Here is a 19,559-nt window from a genome sequence, read left to right on the forward strand (position 1 = left end):
CTATCTATCTATCTATCTATCTATCTGTCTATCTATCTATCTAATATCTATCTATCTATCTATCTATCTGTCTATCTATCTATCTAATATCTATCTATCTATTTATCTAATATCTATCTATCTATCTATCTATCTATCCCATATCTATCCATCTATCTATCTTTCTATCTATCTCATATCTATCTATCTATCTATCTATCTATCTATCCCATATCTATCTATCTCATATCTATCTATCCCATATCTATCTATCTATCTATCTATCTATCTATCCCATATCTATCTATCTATCTATCCCATATCTATCTATCAATCTATCTATCTATCTATCTATCTATCTATCTATCCCATATCTATCTATCTATCTATCTATCTATCTATCTATCTATCCCATATCTATCTATCTATCTATCTATCTATCCCATATCTATCTATCTATCAATCTATCCCACATCTATCTATCTATCTATCCCATATCTATCTATCTAATATCTATCTATCTATCTATTTATCTCATATCCATTTAGCTATCTATCTATTCCATATCTATCTATCTATCTATCTCATATCTATCTATCTATCCCTTATCTATCTATCTATCTCATATCTATCTATCTCATATCTATCTATCTAATATCTATCTATCTATCTAATATCTATCTATATTACCTAGGCAGGTTTGGCCGTACCCCCTATGGCAGTAGGCAGGTCCCTAGGCAGGTTTAGCCGTACCCCCTATGGCAGTAGGCAGGTCCCTAGGCAGGGTTAGTCGTACCCCCTATGGCAGTAGTCACTTTCCCTCCAGTGGGGTACGGCCCTATATTTGCCCAATTACTGTATTCTGTATAACACAATGATTATACAGTGTTACCAGTCCAGGTATTTTTGTATGAACTCAATTTCTGGTTCGAATTTGTATTTTCTAATTTTGTACTATAAAAGCAACATATCTTTTAAAGTACATTTATTGATCTTATGGTATAAAATATATATTTTTAACACCACTAAATAGGTTTATTTATATCTTAAATTTATTTTATAACTGCAAAAGTTGGGATCATGTGTAATATATAAACCCAACGCGGCAGGAGGGGCTGATACTCCTGAACGCTGTGTACCAGGTCTTAGGGTCATGTTGGAACATTTGTGTGTGTGGAAGGTGCACAGTATCTTATATTTCATGTGTGTCTGGTTGTAATTAGCAGATCTGGCAGCAGCTTCTGGTACCAGCCTGAGTAATGCGATGTAATTGTATGATTAACCCATAATTAAACAACAGAATGGCATCAGTGTATGGAAACTGTACGGAAGGACTTAAATGAGATATTAAAAAGTCTGTTCCTTGAATCATGTTCCATATAATATGTACAACGTTTCCCAACAGGGAATTATTACTCAGATCTAGTGTCCAGTGCAGAAATAGTTAATTTTCACCTGATTAGTCAGACACTCGTTAATGATAAAAACATCATTATTTCAGACTCTTACAGGGAGTAAGTGGATGCTGCTGGGTCAGAGTGTTAGCTCATGAGACAAGAAAACAACATATTATTTTTCTTAGTCCTGGTTCAGCTGCTGCAAAGATGAAAAATGATTCTCTGGACAAACTGGTCTTTATCAAGGCCGGATTCTTCTGTGTCATCCTGTTTTACTGGGTAAGAGAATATACTCTAAGTCCCATCATAGGCTTCAAGGGTGTGGGGGGTAATGGATAGAAAGTGGCCAAACACTGTTGTTTTATATATTTATATTGTCTGACTTGTAAAGTATCTGAGGATTTCCTGAATGTGCACAGATACAAGTAAATAACTTTCTATCTCGCAGCTGCTCTGTGTCTGAGACCTTTCAGAAACGCTGTAACCATGTTGCTGTGTCAGATTATAATGGTCATTTTTTAAGGAATCTGAATAGATTTGTGTATGACACCCCTCACCCCCCAATACAGTCTAATAATCCACACTAAGGGCCTTCGAGACGGACAGATGTCTGTTTTTAGTAACATTCAATACACATCGTACTGCGCACCCAAAAAATAACTCCGTCTCCATGCGGATTTTGTATGACTGTGCGCTATCCCTGTACGACGCATCCACAGTTATATCCTTACATACGTGTGGTTATCCACCCACGTTAAGAGGAGATATTGAGATTTCTATCCGGTATACAGGACAGGAAGAATAGGAGTCTTCTTAATATAAGATGCAGCAAGAGAGATCGCCACACAGTGCCCTGTGCTATTTCTATTACTGTTACTGTTGTGTATCTGACTGCAGGGAGAGTCTCAGGTTTTAAGCAGTGTCCCAAGTTTTCCGCATTTGCTACTTACACAAAAAAATTCTGCGTGTTGCATGTGATTCTCACGCTCTAATCTTCTATAAGCTTTATTTTAATTGCTAATATTTTGTGGAAGGGAAGTCTTTAAAAGGTGAAAAAGAACATTGTCCCCAAACTCAGTAAACCTCATCACGATAGGAGTTGTAGTATTTTAAAGTCACCGGAGAAGGTTTCATGCACAATGTGTGTAAAATGCTGCTGACTTATGAGGTGCTGTAACCGGGAGCAACGAAGGATTCTGTCATAAAAGTTGTTTTCTTTCCTTATTTTTATTGTAGTTTACAAAATGAGAACCAATGTTTGGTTGCTGCTGGTTACAGCACCTGTGTGCACCACACATCAATGTCTGAGTGAGGGTGATCTGGAGGTGACGTCAGTGGACTGTGACTATGGACAGACGCCTCTGCCTGTATTATGGTAATGAGAGATCTGATCTTGCTGCGGCCTAACTGTACGGAGTGAATACACCAGACCCCTAACAGACATATAACTATCTCTGCTGCTGTTTGGGCACAAATGGCCATAACGTAAGGTTGCGAGCACAGTGTAAGCTGACGTGTAAACTAGTGGCCTGTAGAAGGAATGCGCTGTATTTTCTGCACTCTCCACGCCACGTAATATGCGTCTATTCTACAGATGTAGCAAACTATAAAGACACCTGGAGTATCACAATGTTATCACATTACCGTGTCGCCTCAAGTTACCATAACGTAGCTCCCAAAATTATTACTGCATGTAGTACCAGTACTGGCCTCTTGGGGGACTCTTGCTGCACATTGTGAAAGAGATCCATCCATAAGATATAGCGCATACTATAGATGCGTCCCAAGGAAATCCTAACGCGTTTCGTGAGTGTTGCCATAGGATTCGTCCTACTGTCACTCTGGAGTGTTACAGAAATCTCTGAAAGAGAGGACTCGTTGGTATTACTGTGACAAAGGGGCAGATTCATCAATAGTTCTAAAAAAGAAAAGTGGAGATGTTGCCGATGACGACAAATCAGATTCTATTATTCTCTAGAATGTAGATAAATAACTAGAATCTGGTTGGTTGCTATCGGCAACATCTCCACTTTAGAAGGTTTGATCTACCCCAAAGAGTTTATGCTCCAAGTAAGTTACAGAACCTGCAACTGCTTCTCGTTATCTCACCATAACTAATATTTTAGGTCCATAATACTTTTATTTTACAGCAATAATTCATGTTTATTGTATTTAGTTAAAATGTTTAATGACTTCCAACCATTGTTATGTATATTCCAACTGTCTCTTACCTGAGCCTAAATGTATTCTTATTTATCCTTATTGCCGGTCTAACTGCATTGTTATATCTACTATATACTGTATTGTTACTTAATGCAGGTAAAGTGTTAGTCTGGATAAATGATTAATTTTATTGCAAACTGTTTGTGACTGAGCGGCAGAGGCTTGTTCAGGGCGACCATGTACCGTGCGCTCCTGACGGGTGGATATAGTCATGTGTTCTAATCATTTTGTATAAAAAGTAACCGTTTATGTGTGGGTGTGATATTCACTCCCTATATAATGGGGGGAGGGGTTTTATGATCCCATTCTATTTGGACCATTGAGATGGCAGAGTTACCGCTCCAGGGTTCCGATTTATTTATTAACCATTAATTCAGCAGCCCTGGGGTGCTGGGATGAGACCACGCACTAGAAGGAGGGTAGGACCCTCATTACCAGGTTAACGTGAAACCACTGCTGCCTAGCCTGTGGCTGGTCTATGCTTTAGCAGGAGGACCTCGCCCTCGTGTAGTTCTACTGGATGTTGCTGGTTATAGATTGGAGCAGGGGGTTATTTATGTATTTATTAGCTTAAAGCACATGAGAGTGATGGAACAAAATAATATTGGTTTTGAATGTCCATTCATTAAGTGCTGAATGACGGCGGCAGATCTTATTACACCCAATGTGATTTTACCTTGGTGAAAGCATTGATTGAATAGTTTGTCAGATGGCTGCTCAGCCGCAAAATGCTTAGTGTATGTTTCATCAAAGTTATCGACATCGAGAATGGCGCGGCTTCTTGTCCTCTGACTTTATAGGCGTTGACGTGATATTACCTCTGTCCTGTTTGCTCTTTGATTGTTTTCTCTGTGACGGGCAGTTTGCTGAGAAGTCAAATTTACATGGTGATAACGATCACGTTCTCTTTGGTCACCGTCAGTCTGTCCTCCGGCTTTATCCTGTTCTGTCCTTCGTCTCTTTGCTGCTTCTTACCGTGCAGTTACTCCCACAGGAGACATTTACCTTTTAGGTGGCATCGCAGTTACACATCGTTGCTTAAAATAATTAGTATATTCCTATCAATTTAACAAATAAAAGGAATGGATAGAAAATCAAGTCAATTTGGAACAGCAGAGGTCGTTATAAATGGTAACTGCCACCCAAAAAAACTAAATAAACCAAACAAAATCAGGCCAAGAAATTAGGAAAATCTATTCAGTAGAAATAGTCAAGTACACAAGAGTCATTTAGAAATATTTTTACCAAATTTGCTTGTGTGTATTTATAAAGGCGAGGAGCAGCGTTTGATATATATTATATTTTATATTCTATTGATATAGATCATGGAATTTTCACATTCATTCCAAAGGGCTTTTCAGCACAACCTGGTGGTAGGAACGGGTAATGCATGCACTTGTGACTGAGAGATAACTCTTTGGGAAACCCCCCTTATGCTGTGCGATGTTACCTTAAGGGAACCATGGTGCATTATATGTATGAGTGCGACAGTCCAGGGGGTATAGGGCTAAATGTATCAAGCTGCGACTTTTCTGCCCTTTAATATCACTGATTTGCATCTCTAAGCTGCAGGATGTATTGTCATGTGGTTTAGAGGGTTCAAACTGAAATAGCCAATGATGTGTGACGACTTTAACCTGCTTCCGATAGGCGAGATAGCTCACACCATGCTTGTCGTTCATAACATAAGGGGATCGGCAAACTGTCGCCCTGCACAAGCCTTTTCCGCTCGGTCAATCACAAACAGTTTGCGGTAAAAGTCATCATTTATCCAGACTAACACTTTACCTGCAATAAGTAACAATACAGTATATATGGCCTACCCACCATTAACTTATGCATTATAGAGCAATCGTTATTGAGACAAAATTAATTTATAATTAACTTATGGGACACAATTAAGGGAGAAATATCTTATAATTAAAGGGACAATATTTTATAGCGCAAAACAGATTTCATGATGGAAAACTATTTACATTGCATACTTGTGGCACTAGAAGTGCTGGCACGGGTGGTGGTGACCCACTATCACGCTACACTTAAGTGAACCCTGCACCACTTTCACTTCTTGGTCCCGGCCTTTTGGCTGGGCCAGAAAATGTTTTACACCCTCCGGCCATGAGGCCGGGGCCTATGAATTATTTATTTATTGAACATACAGCACTTAGCACTTTTTTGCACAGATTTCCCTTGGTTTGATTTTCATTTGTAGGTTTTTGGGTTTGGGTATCTTCCTATGTTGTCAGAGGCTCCCTCCTTATGGGGAGGGGGGCTCAGCTGAACATCCAGTCCCCAGGGGGCAGCATTGGCCGACCTCTGGGTAAAGGGGACTGCCTGAGCCTTGCAACCGAGGTAGTCCCGGAGACCCTTGCCCCCCCTAAAGGGCCTTATGACTCTGGGGGCCGGGGGATGTAAAGGGGCCTCCCCTAGCTTCGGTGAAGTTGGGTCCAAAGACCCTCATCTCCTTGAGGGGCCTTTTGGGGAGGAACGGGACGCTTTCCTAAAGGCCCAAGCCCCCAGCAGTTTTTGCACTGCACCTCGGGTGTCCCACAGAAGCTGCGCTCACCATCTAGTGTCCGTGGTGAAGGCTGTGATTCTGTGCGGTTATGATCTTTGCAGGCGACTGACGTGTTCTTCTTTCCTTTCAGGTGACCGGTATTGTGCTGATTTGTCTCGGAGCCTCGGTACAGACGAAACTGGCAGATATTTCAATGGTGATAACGGAGACCTCGGCTGGGGCCCCTCTGATTCTAGCCGTGGTGGGAATAGTTATCATATTCCTGTCTGGGTTTGGAGCTTTGGCAGCAGTAAAGGAAAACAAAATCCTGCTAAAAGCTGTAAGTTCCCCATTATCCCTGTGGACCCCCCTCCCTCATTCTTATCCTTGTGCTCTCCCCCCTCATCTGATCCTTATCCCGATGCCTGCCTCCTCCTGAGATTCGTATCCCTGTGCCTCACCCCCTCTCCTCCTCTGAGATCCGTATCCCTGTGCCTCACCCCCTCTCCTCCTCTGAGATCCGTATCCCTGTGCCTCACCCCCTCTCCTCCTCTGAGATCCGTATCCCTGTGCCTCAGCCCCTCTCCTCCTCTGAGATCCGTATCCCTGTGCCTCACCCCCTCTCCTCCTCTGATCCTTGACTCTATCCACAATGCGGTCAATCTGACCTGTTATTAATAATGAATGATTCAAGTTTTCCTTATAAACAATAAATATACACATATGGCATTATTTGTTAGTTTGCGCAGACACTAAATCCCCCATTTTCAGTATCTATCTGCCCTATATAAACCACTGTCCCTATATCTATGTATGTCTCTATTAGTGTCTATACAATATGATCCCTAAACTACCTATGCCAAATACTCATTGGTCTCACTTACTCCGGTATATCCGCATGCACCATCCTCCATTGATATTAACAACCATAATTCTATATAATGGAATATTTTCAGCCACGTTCACAACTAAGTGGTGCCGAGTCTGACGACCTCTCTCAGTTTACAGGCGTGCTGCTTCTGGTCTTCGCCATAGAGATTCTGGTTGGAATATCAGCGTATTCTTACAGAGACAAGGTGAGTGGTCGTATAGTCCTTTATTTGTACGTCCCATCTGAGAGGCTGGTAGTGTTCAGGGGAGATCTCACATCCTGCTATATGCCCCCTTACTGCCCGCAAGGACGAGGAATGGAATTGGTGCAAGGCGAGATTAAAGGCCATAATATGTCCAGATCGGTCTCCATCTTTCCACCATTTATTTTAAATCCTCTTCACGTCTACAGTACCCTGATGAATGCCCCTTATAGCCTGATTCTTACCTCACTGACTGCTTCATAACCGAAGACCGACGCTGGACTACCCTCATGCAGGGCAGAAAGATGTAAATGGGGATGAATGTTTGGGTGTCCTCCATCCAACACCGCTCTGACTGTGGGATCATATTCTGGCTCTGTACCAGAAAATCTGGGCATAACTTGCCATGAGGAGAAATGCCCCCAGGCAGGAGTCTCATAGGGCATCAGAAATACCCCATCCCCAGGATTACCCTGAATCCTCTAAATCGCACAATGCAAACTGGTGCAGCGATGCTCTGTGCCATGACTAGTGCCCACTGGTGCAGCGATGCTCTGTGCCATGACTAGCGCCCACTGGTGCAGCGATGCTATGTGCCATGACTAGCGCCCACTGGTGCAGCGATGCAATGTGCCATGACTAGCGCCCACTGGTGCAGCGATGCTCTGTGCCATGACTACTGCCCACTGGTGCAGCGATGCTCTGTGCCATGACTAGCGCCCACTGGTGCAGCGATGCTCTGTGCCATGACTAGCGCCCCCCTCACCCGTTCTGTGCTGCATTTTACCAGCAAGTTCCCTATAGACCCGTTCTGGGCTCCTGAGTGTAGATGTCCGTTAGTTATAGTCGTATCTATCTTGTTTATATTCTGCACTTGCAAATTATAAACATTATGTGATGAATTATTCCCATGTATATATTTCATACAGATGGGGGTGGGGGGTGAGGATACCCCCTTTCTGTATGTGGTGCACAAATATCAGGCATTAATTATAGGAAAAACATCATAAATAAGATTAAATCTTCTTGGCACAAATTTACTGATTTATCGATATTTATTTACTTGCAGCTACAAAGTAACGTCATCCAGAGATTCAATAACTTGCTGAATAAGTACGGTGCAGACAAAGAGGTTACCCGAGGGGTGGATTACGTGCAGCAAGAGGTAAGTGTCCGCTCCCCTAAATCTATCAGGGGAAGTTGTATTTCAGCTGGAACAATGACTGTTCCCCACATGGAATGCAAGCCGGGCTGGAGAACACTATTCTTTATTTTAGTTTTATAAGTTTTCACATTACACAGTAAATCATATTAATCCGGTATTGGTCAAGTTGTTGCATAATTTGTAGATAATACAATTACATGTTCTAGTTCTTAACACCTCACCAATTACATTTCTTGGCCATCGTCTCGCTCCCTGTTGCATATGAGGATTTGGTAAATGTATTTGAACGCCTTAAAATTTGAATATTCAATTTCTACTTGTGGAAACAAATCTCTCGTGCCCACCTGTATAGTTGACCAGCACTGACCATCCCTGGAATTTCAGGATCTATAAAGTCATCCAAGCTCTCGTTGTGCTCACCAACATTAACCGTTTCATTATATATTATTTGGTTATGTTGGTCACAGGATCTCACAACCATTTATTGAGAAAGTTGTCATCTCTGCAGGGAGAACAGTTATTTTTATTTAAATGCTCTTGATCAAAACCGATCAGGGATACGTTGCAGTAGATTGTCCTTAGAGGGAGATGCTCTACTCATGGTCCCTCCTATCATCATTCTATACTAGAAGAGATCTGCTGCAGTCTGACCGAACCAAAGCTCTGGAAATGCTGGAAGGTCCTCAGTAATTAATGATTCGCTCTGGTTCTTGTTGTTTTGGTGCCACATTCTGCTAAGTAATAAATGAAGCCATTCTGTTCTCTGCCAGAAACTCTTTTTTGGTTTGAACATGAGAAAATAAAAACGATTACCGATCGGATCAAAGATCTGGAAGCGGCTGCGTCTTATTCCCAGATCCTGGATATTTTCTTCATTCCCATAATCTGTGCTCTGAGGGGTCTTCTAGGATAAATTCCCATGTCTACAGGTCCAAAATCTGCTTCTCCCTTTGCTTTAATGTCTGGCAAGGATGCCCTAATTACTGGGGCTAACAGTAATACGGATGTAGGTTACATTTTTCCCCCTGATCTAAACCATTTCTCTATCTGTGAAAGTTGTATCTTGGAAGGACAGAACCCCCTAAATTGGGCTACTTGCTTTCTACAGCTTTTATAAGTCACTATATTCAACTTAAAACCAAAATAACCAACCTCTATATCTATATATATATATGTGTGTGTGTGTGATCATTAATTGATTATAGGAATTGCCTAGGACTGGCTTCCCTGTCCTCTTTCCGACTCTGTACGTTAGTTACTCATCTGTTCAGCATTGTTGGTGAGCGTTGAGCACCGCGTTGAAAGCCTTTTTGTTACTCTCCTGTCTTGTAGCTCCGGTGCTGTGGCACAAATAATTTCACCGACTGGTTTAGCAGCAGCTCCGGACTCTTTACAAACTCCGTTCCCACCAGCTGTTGCCGGATTATCCAGCAGAAGTGTGGAGAGGCCGCCCTGGAAAATAGGGAGAAGCTGTACCCAGAGGTGAGTGGCCTGGCTAGCACTCCGGAAACTGTCTGCAATGTCTCTATAATTGCAGATACCGGGGTGGTGTTTCCTCATCAGGAGGAGTCCCGCTGAGGCCTCTGATCTCTTCTGAAACATCCGTCCTTCTACAGGACGATGGATAAGTAGAAGTGTTTGAAGGTCTGTCTCAAGGAAATAACCATCACCTTAATGATGGAACCTGAGCTCTATCTACCATGTTCAATGATTGAGCTTTACAAATCCTAGGGTCAGTGACCACCAGATTGTTTGGACATTGCTCTCTCAGGTATTTCAGTTCGTAAAGCATTTGCCTTGAAGGTCAGATCTGTTAATAGAAGAGATATATAAATGATGACCTCTTGTAGTTTTGCAGATTTGACCAGATTATGGATAGAAGACATATTGAACGCAATGGAAAGGGTAGGAAAATGAATAATATACTGAATACAGCTCTGGGTGGGACATCCAATGACTTAGAAAAGTGCTGTAATCAAGACGCAGCTTTGATTTGGGGCATCAGAGGTTATGAAAAAAAAAAATCATATAAAAAGGGGACCGGTGCAGGAACGGATAATAAATGAGTAGATTTATTTATTTTTTGTAAGGCTTTCTCCCCCCAAACCCCCCCCCCCCCTAACTTATAGATTTGAGGATAGTAAACACCTGAATTAAGTTGAACTGATTCTACATTATTTCTGGCGACCTACAGATCACGTTCTGATCCCGTTTTCTTACTGAAATTAATAACTGATCCTAAATGTTCTTATTCATGTACTTAATTCAGATTAATTCAATGTGAAACAAATATAGATGTTGAGCAATGTTTCTATGTATAAAGCTGTATAAAATATTCCTGTTTAAATAGTGGGTAATAATCGGTAAAACCAGCATAAAATATAGTGCCTGTGATGTATACAGTGTTTTGTGGTGAATATCAGCCAATATAAGATATAGGGGATGGTTTAGGAATTTTTAAAGTCAAAATTTGATTTAAGAAAAGCTGCAGGAGATATCTCTGGCATTAGGCAAATTACCGTATTAAACTGCAGTCCCCATAATACTCAATGGGAAATGCGGTCTGGACAATTTAATAAAGTTCTGAAAAGCTTAGTTTTTCGGAACTTGTCCACAATGGCCAACGTTGAAGATGGCTTTAGCCACTGAATGGTGAGAACATTGTGATAGAGGGATCTCCAGGACCCTCAACACATCTTACCTGCCTCCCCTCTGGTCACTAACACAAAGCCGATGTGAGACAGCGACTGGAGCTTTAAGGTAAGTAATCGCCAGTACAGCCTCCTATCACATGCGCTGACCCAGGATTTTTATTTCTTATTAAATGGTTATGAAGAATCTTCTGTAATCGTTGCTGTGACAGGTGATGATTAATGTCTGATGTGTAGATCACTATGTGGTGACTATCACAGTATAAGATCTATGATGTGTACAGCACTGTGTATCTCTTGCAGGGCTGTGTGATAAAGATGAAGCAGTGGATATCGGAACACGTTGAGCTGATCGGCGCGGTGGGTGTTGGCCTTGGGATCTCGCAGGTAAACCGTTCTTTGCACGTTGTAAGGTTCTCAAGTTAGGGCCATGGTGGTACAGGCCAAAATTTTGGGGTAATCTTTCTTAAATACAAATGAGTTAATAACTGGTTCGTTTGAGTTCATTATGAAAACGAGACTTCATCAGTTTCCAGAGGCGTCCATGCTTGTAAATGCCTTCTGAATGGCTAGAGACTACAGATGAATGATTCTTGTGTCTGCAACAAACGCACGTACTTTGTGCAATGGTCGACCGCAGAAATGTGCGAACGTTGGTATAATAGAGAGGTTCAGTTTCCTTTCTCATCAGGTCAATAACATGAGTAGGCCTAAGACTGCCTCATACAATCTTCCATCTATATAAACCAGGGTCGTGCAATAGGCAATGGCGATTAGGTACAAACATATATGTGCTGTGGTTTGGGGTTTGCTGATTTACCGGCGTATTTTCTGTCTTCTCTCCAGATACTCGGCATTCTGTTCTCATGTTTACTTGCAAAGATCCTGCAAAAGAAGTACGTGTCCGTGTGACCGGAATAAAGGAACCAACTCATTTATATCACTTCTTTCTCCTGTAAATATTTGATGTAAAGTCTGTTGTCAGATGTGTATATACCTCCTGCTCGATGGCTGGCCAGATGTTTGCCTCCAAATAAATAAAATATTAATCTCAATTGGGTGCATCGTTCAATTACTGGGTTACAAGTAAATATTTCTGTATAGAAATAAACCAATCGCAAGTGCAGCGTCTCCCTATCTCAGTGGGGGGTCAGCGCAGACACTTGCGGATGTACGATCTACAGACATTAGAGGGGATTCAATAGGGAAAAGAGACTTAACATTATATATCGTTATAATTATCTGTCCAGTGAGCGTAATTGTCTAAGTGCACTTCAAGTTGTACGTCCAGTACAGTTTTGGGTGCTGATATTCTGTAGGTAGATCTGCGTTCTATTTAGGTAGATAGAAGAGTTTGGGTTTTCGGTGTCGCTGTCCAGCTGCAGTGGTAGAAAAAGCTACGAGCCGAAGTGTAAAACGGGAGACCCCTTCCTGAATGCTCTGTCCCCACCCTCCGGTTACTGAAATAATCCAGCACTGCATCATGTGGCTGATGTGCACTAGGCAAGAAATGCTACCGTCCAGCCCATGTTCTCTATCTGAACAGACACCACCATCTTGGCTCGTGAATCCATGTGCTGGCCTATGAAATTGGGTTTATTGGCACAAAAGTAACCCCATGACATCACTGGAGACTTTGTGCTGTGGTTTTACACTTCGTATATGAAACTTAGCGAGCATCCAATCAAATTACTATTTTCAAAGTCCAATCTGGTCTCTCAGATGGGACAATCAGGCTGTCTGATTCTCCCACGCCCCCAGGCACAGTATGAGGGAAATGGTTGGTGTTGTCTTCACCCGTTTACCCAGTGCCTGAATGACCTGTCCTGTGCAGTTTGGCGCTGGTATTGTAGGATGATTGGACGGCAGCTTCTGTGAACACCATTCTAGTCCAAAGCCCTCAACAATACAGTCATCGCCAAAAGTTTTGAGAATGACCCATATTATTTTTCACAATGTCTGCTGCCTCAGTTTATATGATGGCAATTTGCATATACTCCAGAATGTCATGAAGAGTGATCAGATGAATTGCAATAATGAACTTTATCCCAAAAACCACAATTCCACTGCAACATTTCTGCCACAAAAGTACCAGCTGACATCAGGTCGGTGATTCTCTTAACACAGGTGAGAGTAATGACGAGGACAAGGCTGGAGATCACTCTGTCATGCTGATTTAGAATAACAGACTGGAAGCTTTAAAAGGAGGGTGGTGCTTGAAATCATTGTTCTTCCTGTTCACCATGGTTATGTGCAAGTTTCTCTTTTAACAGGGTTAAAGACAGGAAGACTGCAAGCATAGACTAAAAAGCTCTGTCCGTAATCATAGTTTTATATATATATATATAATGTCAGGATTTTATGTATATTATCAGTAAATGTGTTTAGTAATTCATAGGGATAGCAAAAGATCTAAAAACTAAGTGTGATGCTGAAATTACTAAACTCTAAAGCGGAATTCCGTTAACATTATGTCCTACAATGTTTTGTCAAATTTGGATCTGAAAGAAAATTGTCCTCTATCCTCTGCATGTGTGATATAGGACAGTCTTACTTTAGTGATGAGTATATTAAAAGTACCCAGGTAGCAGCATTTAGCATAGTTTAGAGAGGTTATAAATAAATATTTATTCTAGCAATGTTACAGCGCAGAATGTGCTGAGAATAACCGAACGGAATCTATTGCAGCTTCCAGATGCTGACCGTAGGGAACAGGATAAACAACTTAATTATTTAGGCTGATATTGAAATTACGTATTGTAGACTTAATTCTTATTAATCAAAATAGGCTTCAATAACCAAATGGGAATCGGGTCACATGATTATTTACAAGGACATAACTTGTGGATTGGACTAACAAGGATTAGTGCAGTAATATGAGATACTTCCTTTACACACAATTCTTGCTAATTATCTCATATTTTCAATGACAAATAGTGTTGGCCATAACAGCTCAGAGCAACAAGATCGCCCAAGTGACATAATTTGTGCATTACACGTTTATTGCATTAAGAGGATTGTAATCTGAGGGGTTTTGTAACTGTAAAATATTCCTTCACTTTTCTGCTTTGTATAAATGACCTCCTCTGTCACCCAATCCGATGGTCCTCCCAGGACTTACTGAAAATGTCAATGTTGTGGAAGTAAACCTGAGCAAAGCTTTTACACCCTTCCAGCAGGTGATCAACCACACGCTGGACTGTGGCTGGCGCGTTCTTCATCCCAAACCGCAGGGACTTGAACAGAAACAGGCCAAATGGGGTGATGAAGCCTAAATACAGAAATATACACACCAATGGGCGCTACACCTTATACAAAATAATTAAGCCGTGTGTGTGTTAGATAGATATATATTTATCTCCAAGCCAGTAACCTATGGAAGATGTGATCCCACGCCTTGTGAGGGTTTACTTTCAAGATCACAACAACACATCTATCACCACTTGTGGCAGTAAATCTTCAGGGGAATCCCCCCATCACTATATATACTTAATTGCAAATGTTTTCGATCATTCAAAAAGCATAATCCTACATTTGTTTGCCAAATTCCAAATGCTGAATCCAAAAACTGTAACATATATGGAATAAATATAGAAAAAAAGAGGCATACGGTGCATTACCTCTAAGAACAATAATATGTATGATAACATCACTATGCAGGTATGGTGTCTCAGGTGACAGGCTGCTCTGCTCCCCACCTACCAGATGTTGTAGATCTTATTCACATGTAACCGTTCCTTTATGGGGCGCCCCAAAAAGCAGCTATAATGCAGGATAGGTCCGACAGAGAGCCTTACGATGATAAGGCCACTGCCAATGTGTTTCAACCTGTAAAGGTCTTTTTCAAGGCATGCCATACATTCAATAAAACATTGCAAACAAGTATCAAAATCATATAACTATCTAACCAATCCAATCCTCTGCAGAACATTCATATAAAAAATTCTCAATTTTATACATTAATAATTATTAATACATTTTTTTTTACATATAAACACCATTTATAAAGTTCTAATTTGAATAAAGCTTATATAACACACATTGTTCATGTAGGATGGCTTTCAATAGGTCCGACCACATTGTCTACGACCAACCAATTAGAAACCTAGATTGTGCTTCATACTCGAGTGTGTGTGTGTATAAATATATATATATATATATATATATATATATATATATATATATATATACATACACATATATACATACACATATATACATACGCACACACTCACACACACTGGCTATACAAAATGTTGAATTTCTATAATGCATCTATCTTTATATAATACATGTTTCACAGACCTTTTTATATGGTATTTATAAATGGATATGAAACTGATTCTACCAATATAAAAAAGAAAACCCTTTGTGATGGGATCAAATATCAAAATATATCAAATGGCCAAGGCGGAACCCCTCCCGCAGTCCATCTACATTACACTGCATTCTGCAGATACTCCGGCAATCGGATAGTGACTAGACTTTAATTTAAATACCCTGCTATCTGCTAAATCATCCTATCATATAATCAGGACTTGTCCTATCCAAAGCCAGGATGTCTCTCATTTGCATATGTACAGAATGTCCATAAGCATCATCTTACCCCTATTGGTGAAATACAGAATAGATATTAAACTAATATAAAGAAGCAGGTGGGTATGCTGTTGTCTATATTTAAAATCCAGTTTTATATTGTTAATACCAAGTTAATTATATGCAAGATATGGTATGCCAATGTCATTAAGAACTATCTTCATCGTACAGAAGGGGTCCTGGAAGTGGTGATATGGCCCCCACAGAGCCCTGATCTCAACATCATCAAGTTCGTCTGGGATTACATGAAGAGACAGAAGGATTTCAGCACCCTACATCCACATATCTGTGGTTAGTTCTCCAAGATGTTTGGAACAACCTCACTGCCGAGTTCCTTCAAAAACTGTGTGCAAGTGTACCTAGAAGAATTGATGTTGTTTTGGAGGGAAAGGGTAGTCACACCAAATATTGATTGGATTTAGATTTCTCCTCTGTTCATTCACTTTACATTTTGTTAATTGATAAAAAATAATCTATAAAACACTTTTTAAAGCATTCCCACTTTGCCACATTTTTTCTACATCTGCCTAAAACTTTTGCACAGTATTGTATATATAGACTATTTATAATTTACTATTTTTCACAAGAACCATTTTCATTTAAAATCAGAATTTCATCCATGGGGGATAAGAGTGTTTAAATTATATATCCATCCTATCTCGGATTTAGCCAATCTAGTATTAATATCTCTGTCCAATTTGATTCTATTTTCATATCTCTAAGAATTGTATCAGTAGTTTTTCTAAAGTTATGTTTTTTCTTTCAAAAAATGTAATTGTTAATAAAAACGGTACCACAGCACCTGTTGGGTTTACTGTTGGTTCTCATTTTTGTACCTTGAATAAAACCAATAAAAAAAGTTTATACAAAATAAATTAAAAAAATTGAAAGTGCGCGGGTGAGCGAGTAGACCCTTTTGATATCCGCACTTCCAATTGACGAGAGGATCCCCCCACATAGCATTTACCACATTTATTTTAATAAATAGATCACGTTGTTAGAATTGCGCGTAATGAATTGATTTATGGGGTATTCTTTACCCTGTACTTCTTGCTCTCTGAATTGTTTGTTAGGATGTTTTTGCACAAACATGGGCCACATCTGTGGAATCTTTTGGTGTTAATACGGCCTCCCAGTTTGTTCCCTAAGCTAATATTTTTTGCTTTCCTGTAGAAAAAAATTGAGATATCTGGCAAGTGGGAGCTATCGCTGTCTTCTTCAAAATATCCCAATACTTCTTTATGCTGCCAGTTGTACCTACTTATAAAGGACCACTCTATATCCTTAGTTTTATTTTCTTTATTAACGCGAAGGTGAGAATTCTTTTTTAGAAGAATGGGTTTATCTATATCACAAATTCTTTTCTCTGTTTTTACAAGTACAGAGTTGTAATAACCTTTCTTACGGTTTATAACTTTCTTGTTGCTGTCACGTATCACCCCCCTGGTCCAGTTTTTCAATTCCTTGACAACTTTGCAGCCAGGCTCATTTATTTCCTATCCTTTGACCTGACTACTCTCATACTAGGCGATTTCAACATTCCCATTGATAATCCTACTGTCTCATCTGCCACTAAACTTCTTTCACTTACTTCCTCCTTTGGTCTCTACCAATGGACCACATCTCCCACCCACTGTGATGGGCCTCCCTTGACCTTGTCTTCTCCCGTTACTGCTCCATCTCTAGTTTCTCCAACTTAGTCTTCCCACTCTCCGACCCCAACCTCCTGTCCTTCAGCCTCACCTTACCTTATGCCCTCCCCCTGCACCCAAATCCACATGTACACAGTGACACCTGAGTACTCCTAACCCAATTCACTTCTCATTTTCATTAAAAGAACTACTTTCTCCTATATCTGCATTGTCCTGTCCTAATCAGGCCGCCTCTTTCTAGAACAAAACACTCAATTCAGCACTAGATAATGGAGCTCCAGATACTACATATAGTCTCCGATGTTCCAAACCCCAGTCAGGGCTCAACAAACAGACCCGCTACCTGCAAAACTGTTCCCGCAGTGCAGAGCACCACTGGAGGAAATCTCGCTCCTATCCCAATTTCCTCCATCCTCTCATCTTACAGCACTGCCCTTTCAATCCCCAAACAATCTTCTAATCTCTAATATCTACCCAGTCTTCTAACCCATGTCGCCTCTTTGCCACCTTCAACTCACTTCTCTGCCCACCTGCACCTCCTCCTCCTTCCTCCCTCACTGCCCAAGATTTTGCCAACTATTTCAAAGACAAAATTGACACCATTCAACAAGATATTTCCTCATGCCAAATTCCACTCACTCTACCCACCTTCACCTACACTCCCCAATTCATCCTTAATTCATTCTCTCCAGTAACTGAAGACGAAATCTCTGCACTCATTTCATCATCTCACCCTACAACCTGTCCACTTGACCATATTCCCTTCCAACTTCTCCACTCCCTCTCCTCTACTACATGGCCACCTCTAACTCACCTCTTCAACCTGTCTCTATCCACTGGTACATTTCCATTCTCCTTTAAACATGTGCTCATCTCACCTATTCTAAAGAAACCATCTCTCGATCCAGCCTCTCTCTCCAACTACCGCCCTAATTCTCTCCTCCCCTTTCATGACTTCATTTATTTTGCCTACTTTGTATGTCCCTGTTTTATGTATATACTGTTTTCCCTACAGTACGGCGCTCCGGAGCACTGTGGCGCCTTACAAATCTATGATAAGAATAATCATGGAATTGTGTGGCCATATCTTCCACCTGTGTATTTAATGTGGAATTGTCAGTAGAGTTCCTCCTTAAGTGAGCAAATTGGCCGTAAGAAATGTTGTTTAGCCAATTTTGATGATATTCTCTACTAGCTGGTATAACTGAATTTGAATCTGTGGGTTTATTTTAAGTACAGAGAGAACCCTCTTTTATGTATAGTGTAAAATCTAAAAAAATCGATACTAATCATACTAATTTTAAATGATAAATCTATATGAAATGTATTTCAATTTAAGTACTCTCAAAAAGAATCTAGGAGTTCCTTATTTATTTTCCATATAAACACAATATCATCAATGTAGCGATGTTACAGGACCAGGTCCACCCCAAATGGATTGTAATGCCAGATGGTTAACTCCTCCCAATACACCATAAAAAGATTGGCATAACTAGGGGTGAACCTGGTCCCCATCGCTGTCCTCACAATTTGTAGATAATATTTGCTATTAAGGTGGAAAAAACTGTTGAATTAATGAAATCTAGTCTAAGGGGAATTCTTTTACGATCACTTCAACTTTTTCTTCTTGTAAAACTTGTTCAGTAGATCCTACATCGGCGGTGACCAATATATAATCAGGATCCCACACAATATTCTGCAATTTTATAAAAAAAATTAGAGCCATCTTTTAAATAAGAATTTCTATCTACAACCAATGGTTGGTGTTTATTTATAAACTACAAAAGATATAAAGTCATAGAATCTACCCCAGCTACTATTGGTCTTCTGACTGTCTTTATGAATTTCAGGGTGTATTTATAAGATTGGAAGGGTCTTTAACATTGATGGATTCATACTCCTTTTCTGACCGAACACTAAGATTTTTATATTAAGTGGTTCAACTTATTTGTTTCTTCTGGATATTTATCAAAGGATCGCCTTTGTTTTCTGCACATGTATCATCAACATTTATTTATATAGCGTTGGCAAATTCCGTAGTGCTTTACAATTGGGAACAAACAGTAATAAACCAATACTGGGTGATACAGAGAGAGAGGAGAGCCCTGCTCATCAGTGTACGACCTATAGAGACATGTATTGTTGTCTGTCAGTTGTTTCTATAGTTCCTTCTCATATTTGGGTGATGAACGCCGACCACTTTCTCCTTGTATATACTTTCCTTTGCCTCTGGTGAGATCCGATAAGCAGGTTCCCTAACTGGCCTATGCTCACCACTGTCCACATGATGCATCACCAAGGAAGTCCGATCGGGCTTCCTACTAAA

At 40.4% G+C, this 19,559-nt stretch overlaps 1 protein-coding gene across 2 annotated transcripts; it reads left to right on the plus strand.

The window, feature by feature from the left end:
• The first annotated feature begins 1,489 nt into the window (after window positions 1-1,489).
• On the plus strand, window positions 1,490-12,040 carry LOC142097100 (CD151 antigen-like). 2 transcript variants are annotated; one of them, XM_075178691.1, is made up of 7 exons: window positions 1,490-1,655; window positions 6,248-6,436; window positions 7,098-7,172; window positions 8,239-8,334; window positions 9,667-9,816; window positions 11,289-11,372; window positions 11,832-12,040. In XM_075178691.1, the coding sequence occupies exons 1-7, from the start codon at window positions 1,584-1,586 to the stop codon at window positions 11,895-11,897; spliced, it is 732 nt and encodes a 243-aa protein (XP_075034792.1). In that variant the 5' UTR covers window positions 1,490-1,583; the 3' UTR covers window positions 11,898-12,040. The 2 variants fall into 2 exon arrangements, with proteins under 2 accessions (XP_075034792.1, XP_075034794.1); XM_075178693.1 differs by lacking the exon at window positions 1,490-1,655 and adding an exon at window positions 2,654-2,751.
• Window positions 12,041-19,559: the final 7,519 nt, after the last annotated feature.

The sequence above is a fragment of the Mixophyes fleayi genome, chromosome 7, assembly GCF_038048845.1.
Source record: "Mixophyes fleayi isolate aMixFle1 chromosome 7, aMixFle1.hap1, whole genome shotgun sequence".
Classification (NCBI taxonomy): domain Eukaryota; kingdom Metazoa; phylum Chordata; class Amphibia; order Anura; family Limnodynastidae; genus Mixophyes; species Mixophyes fleayi.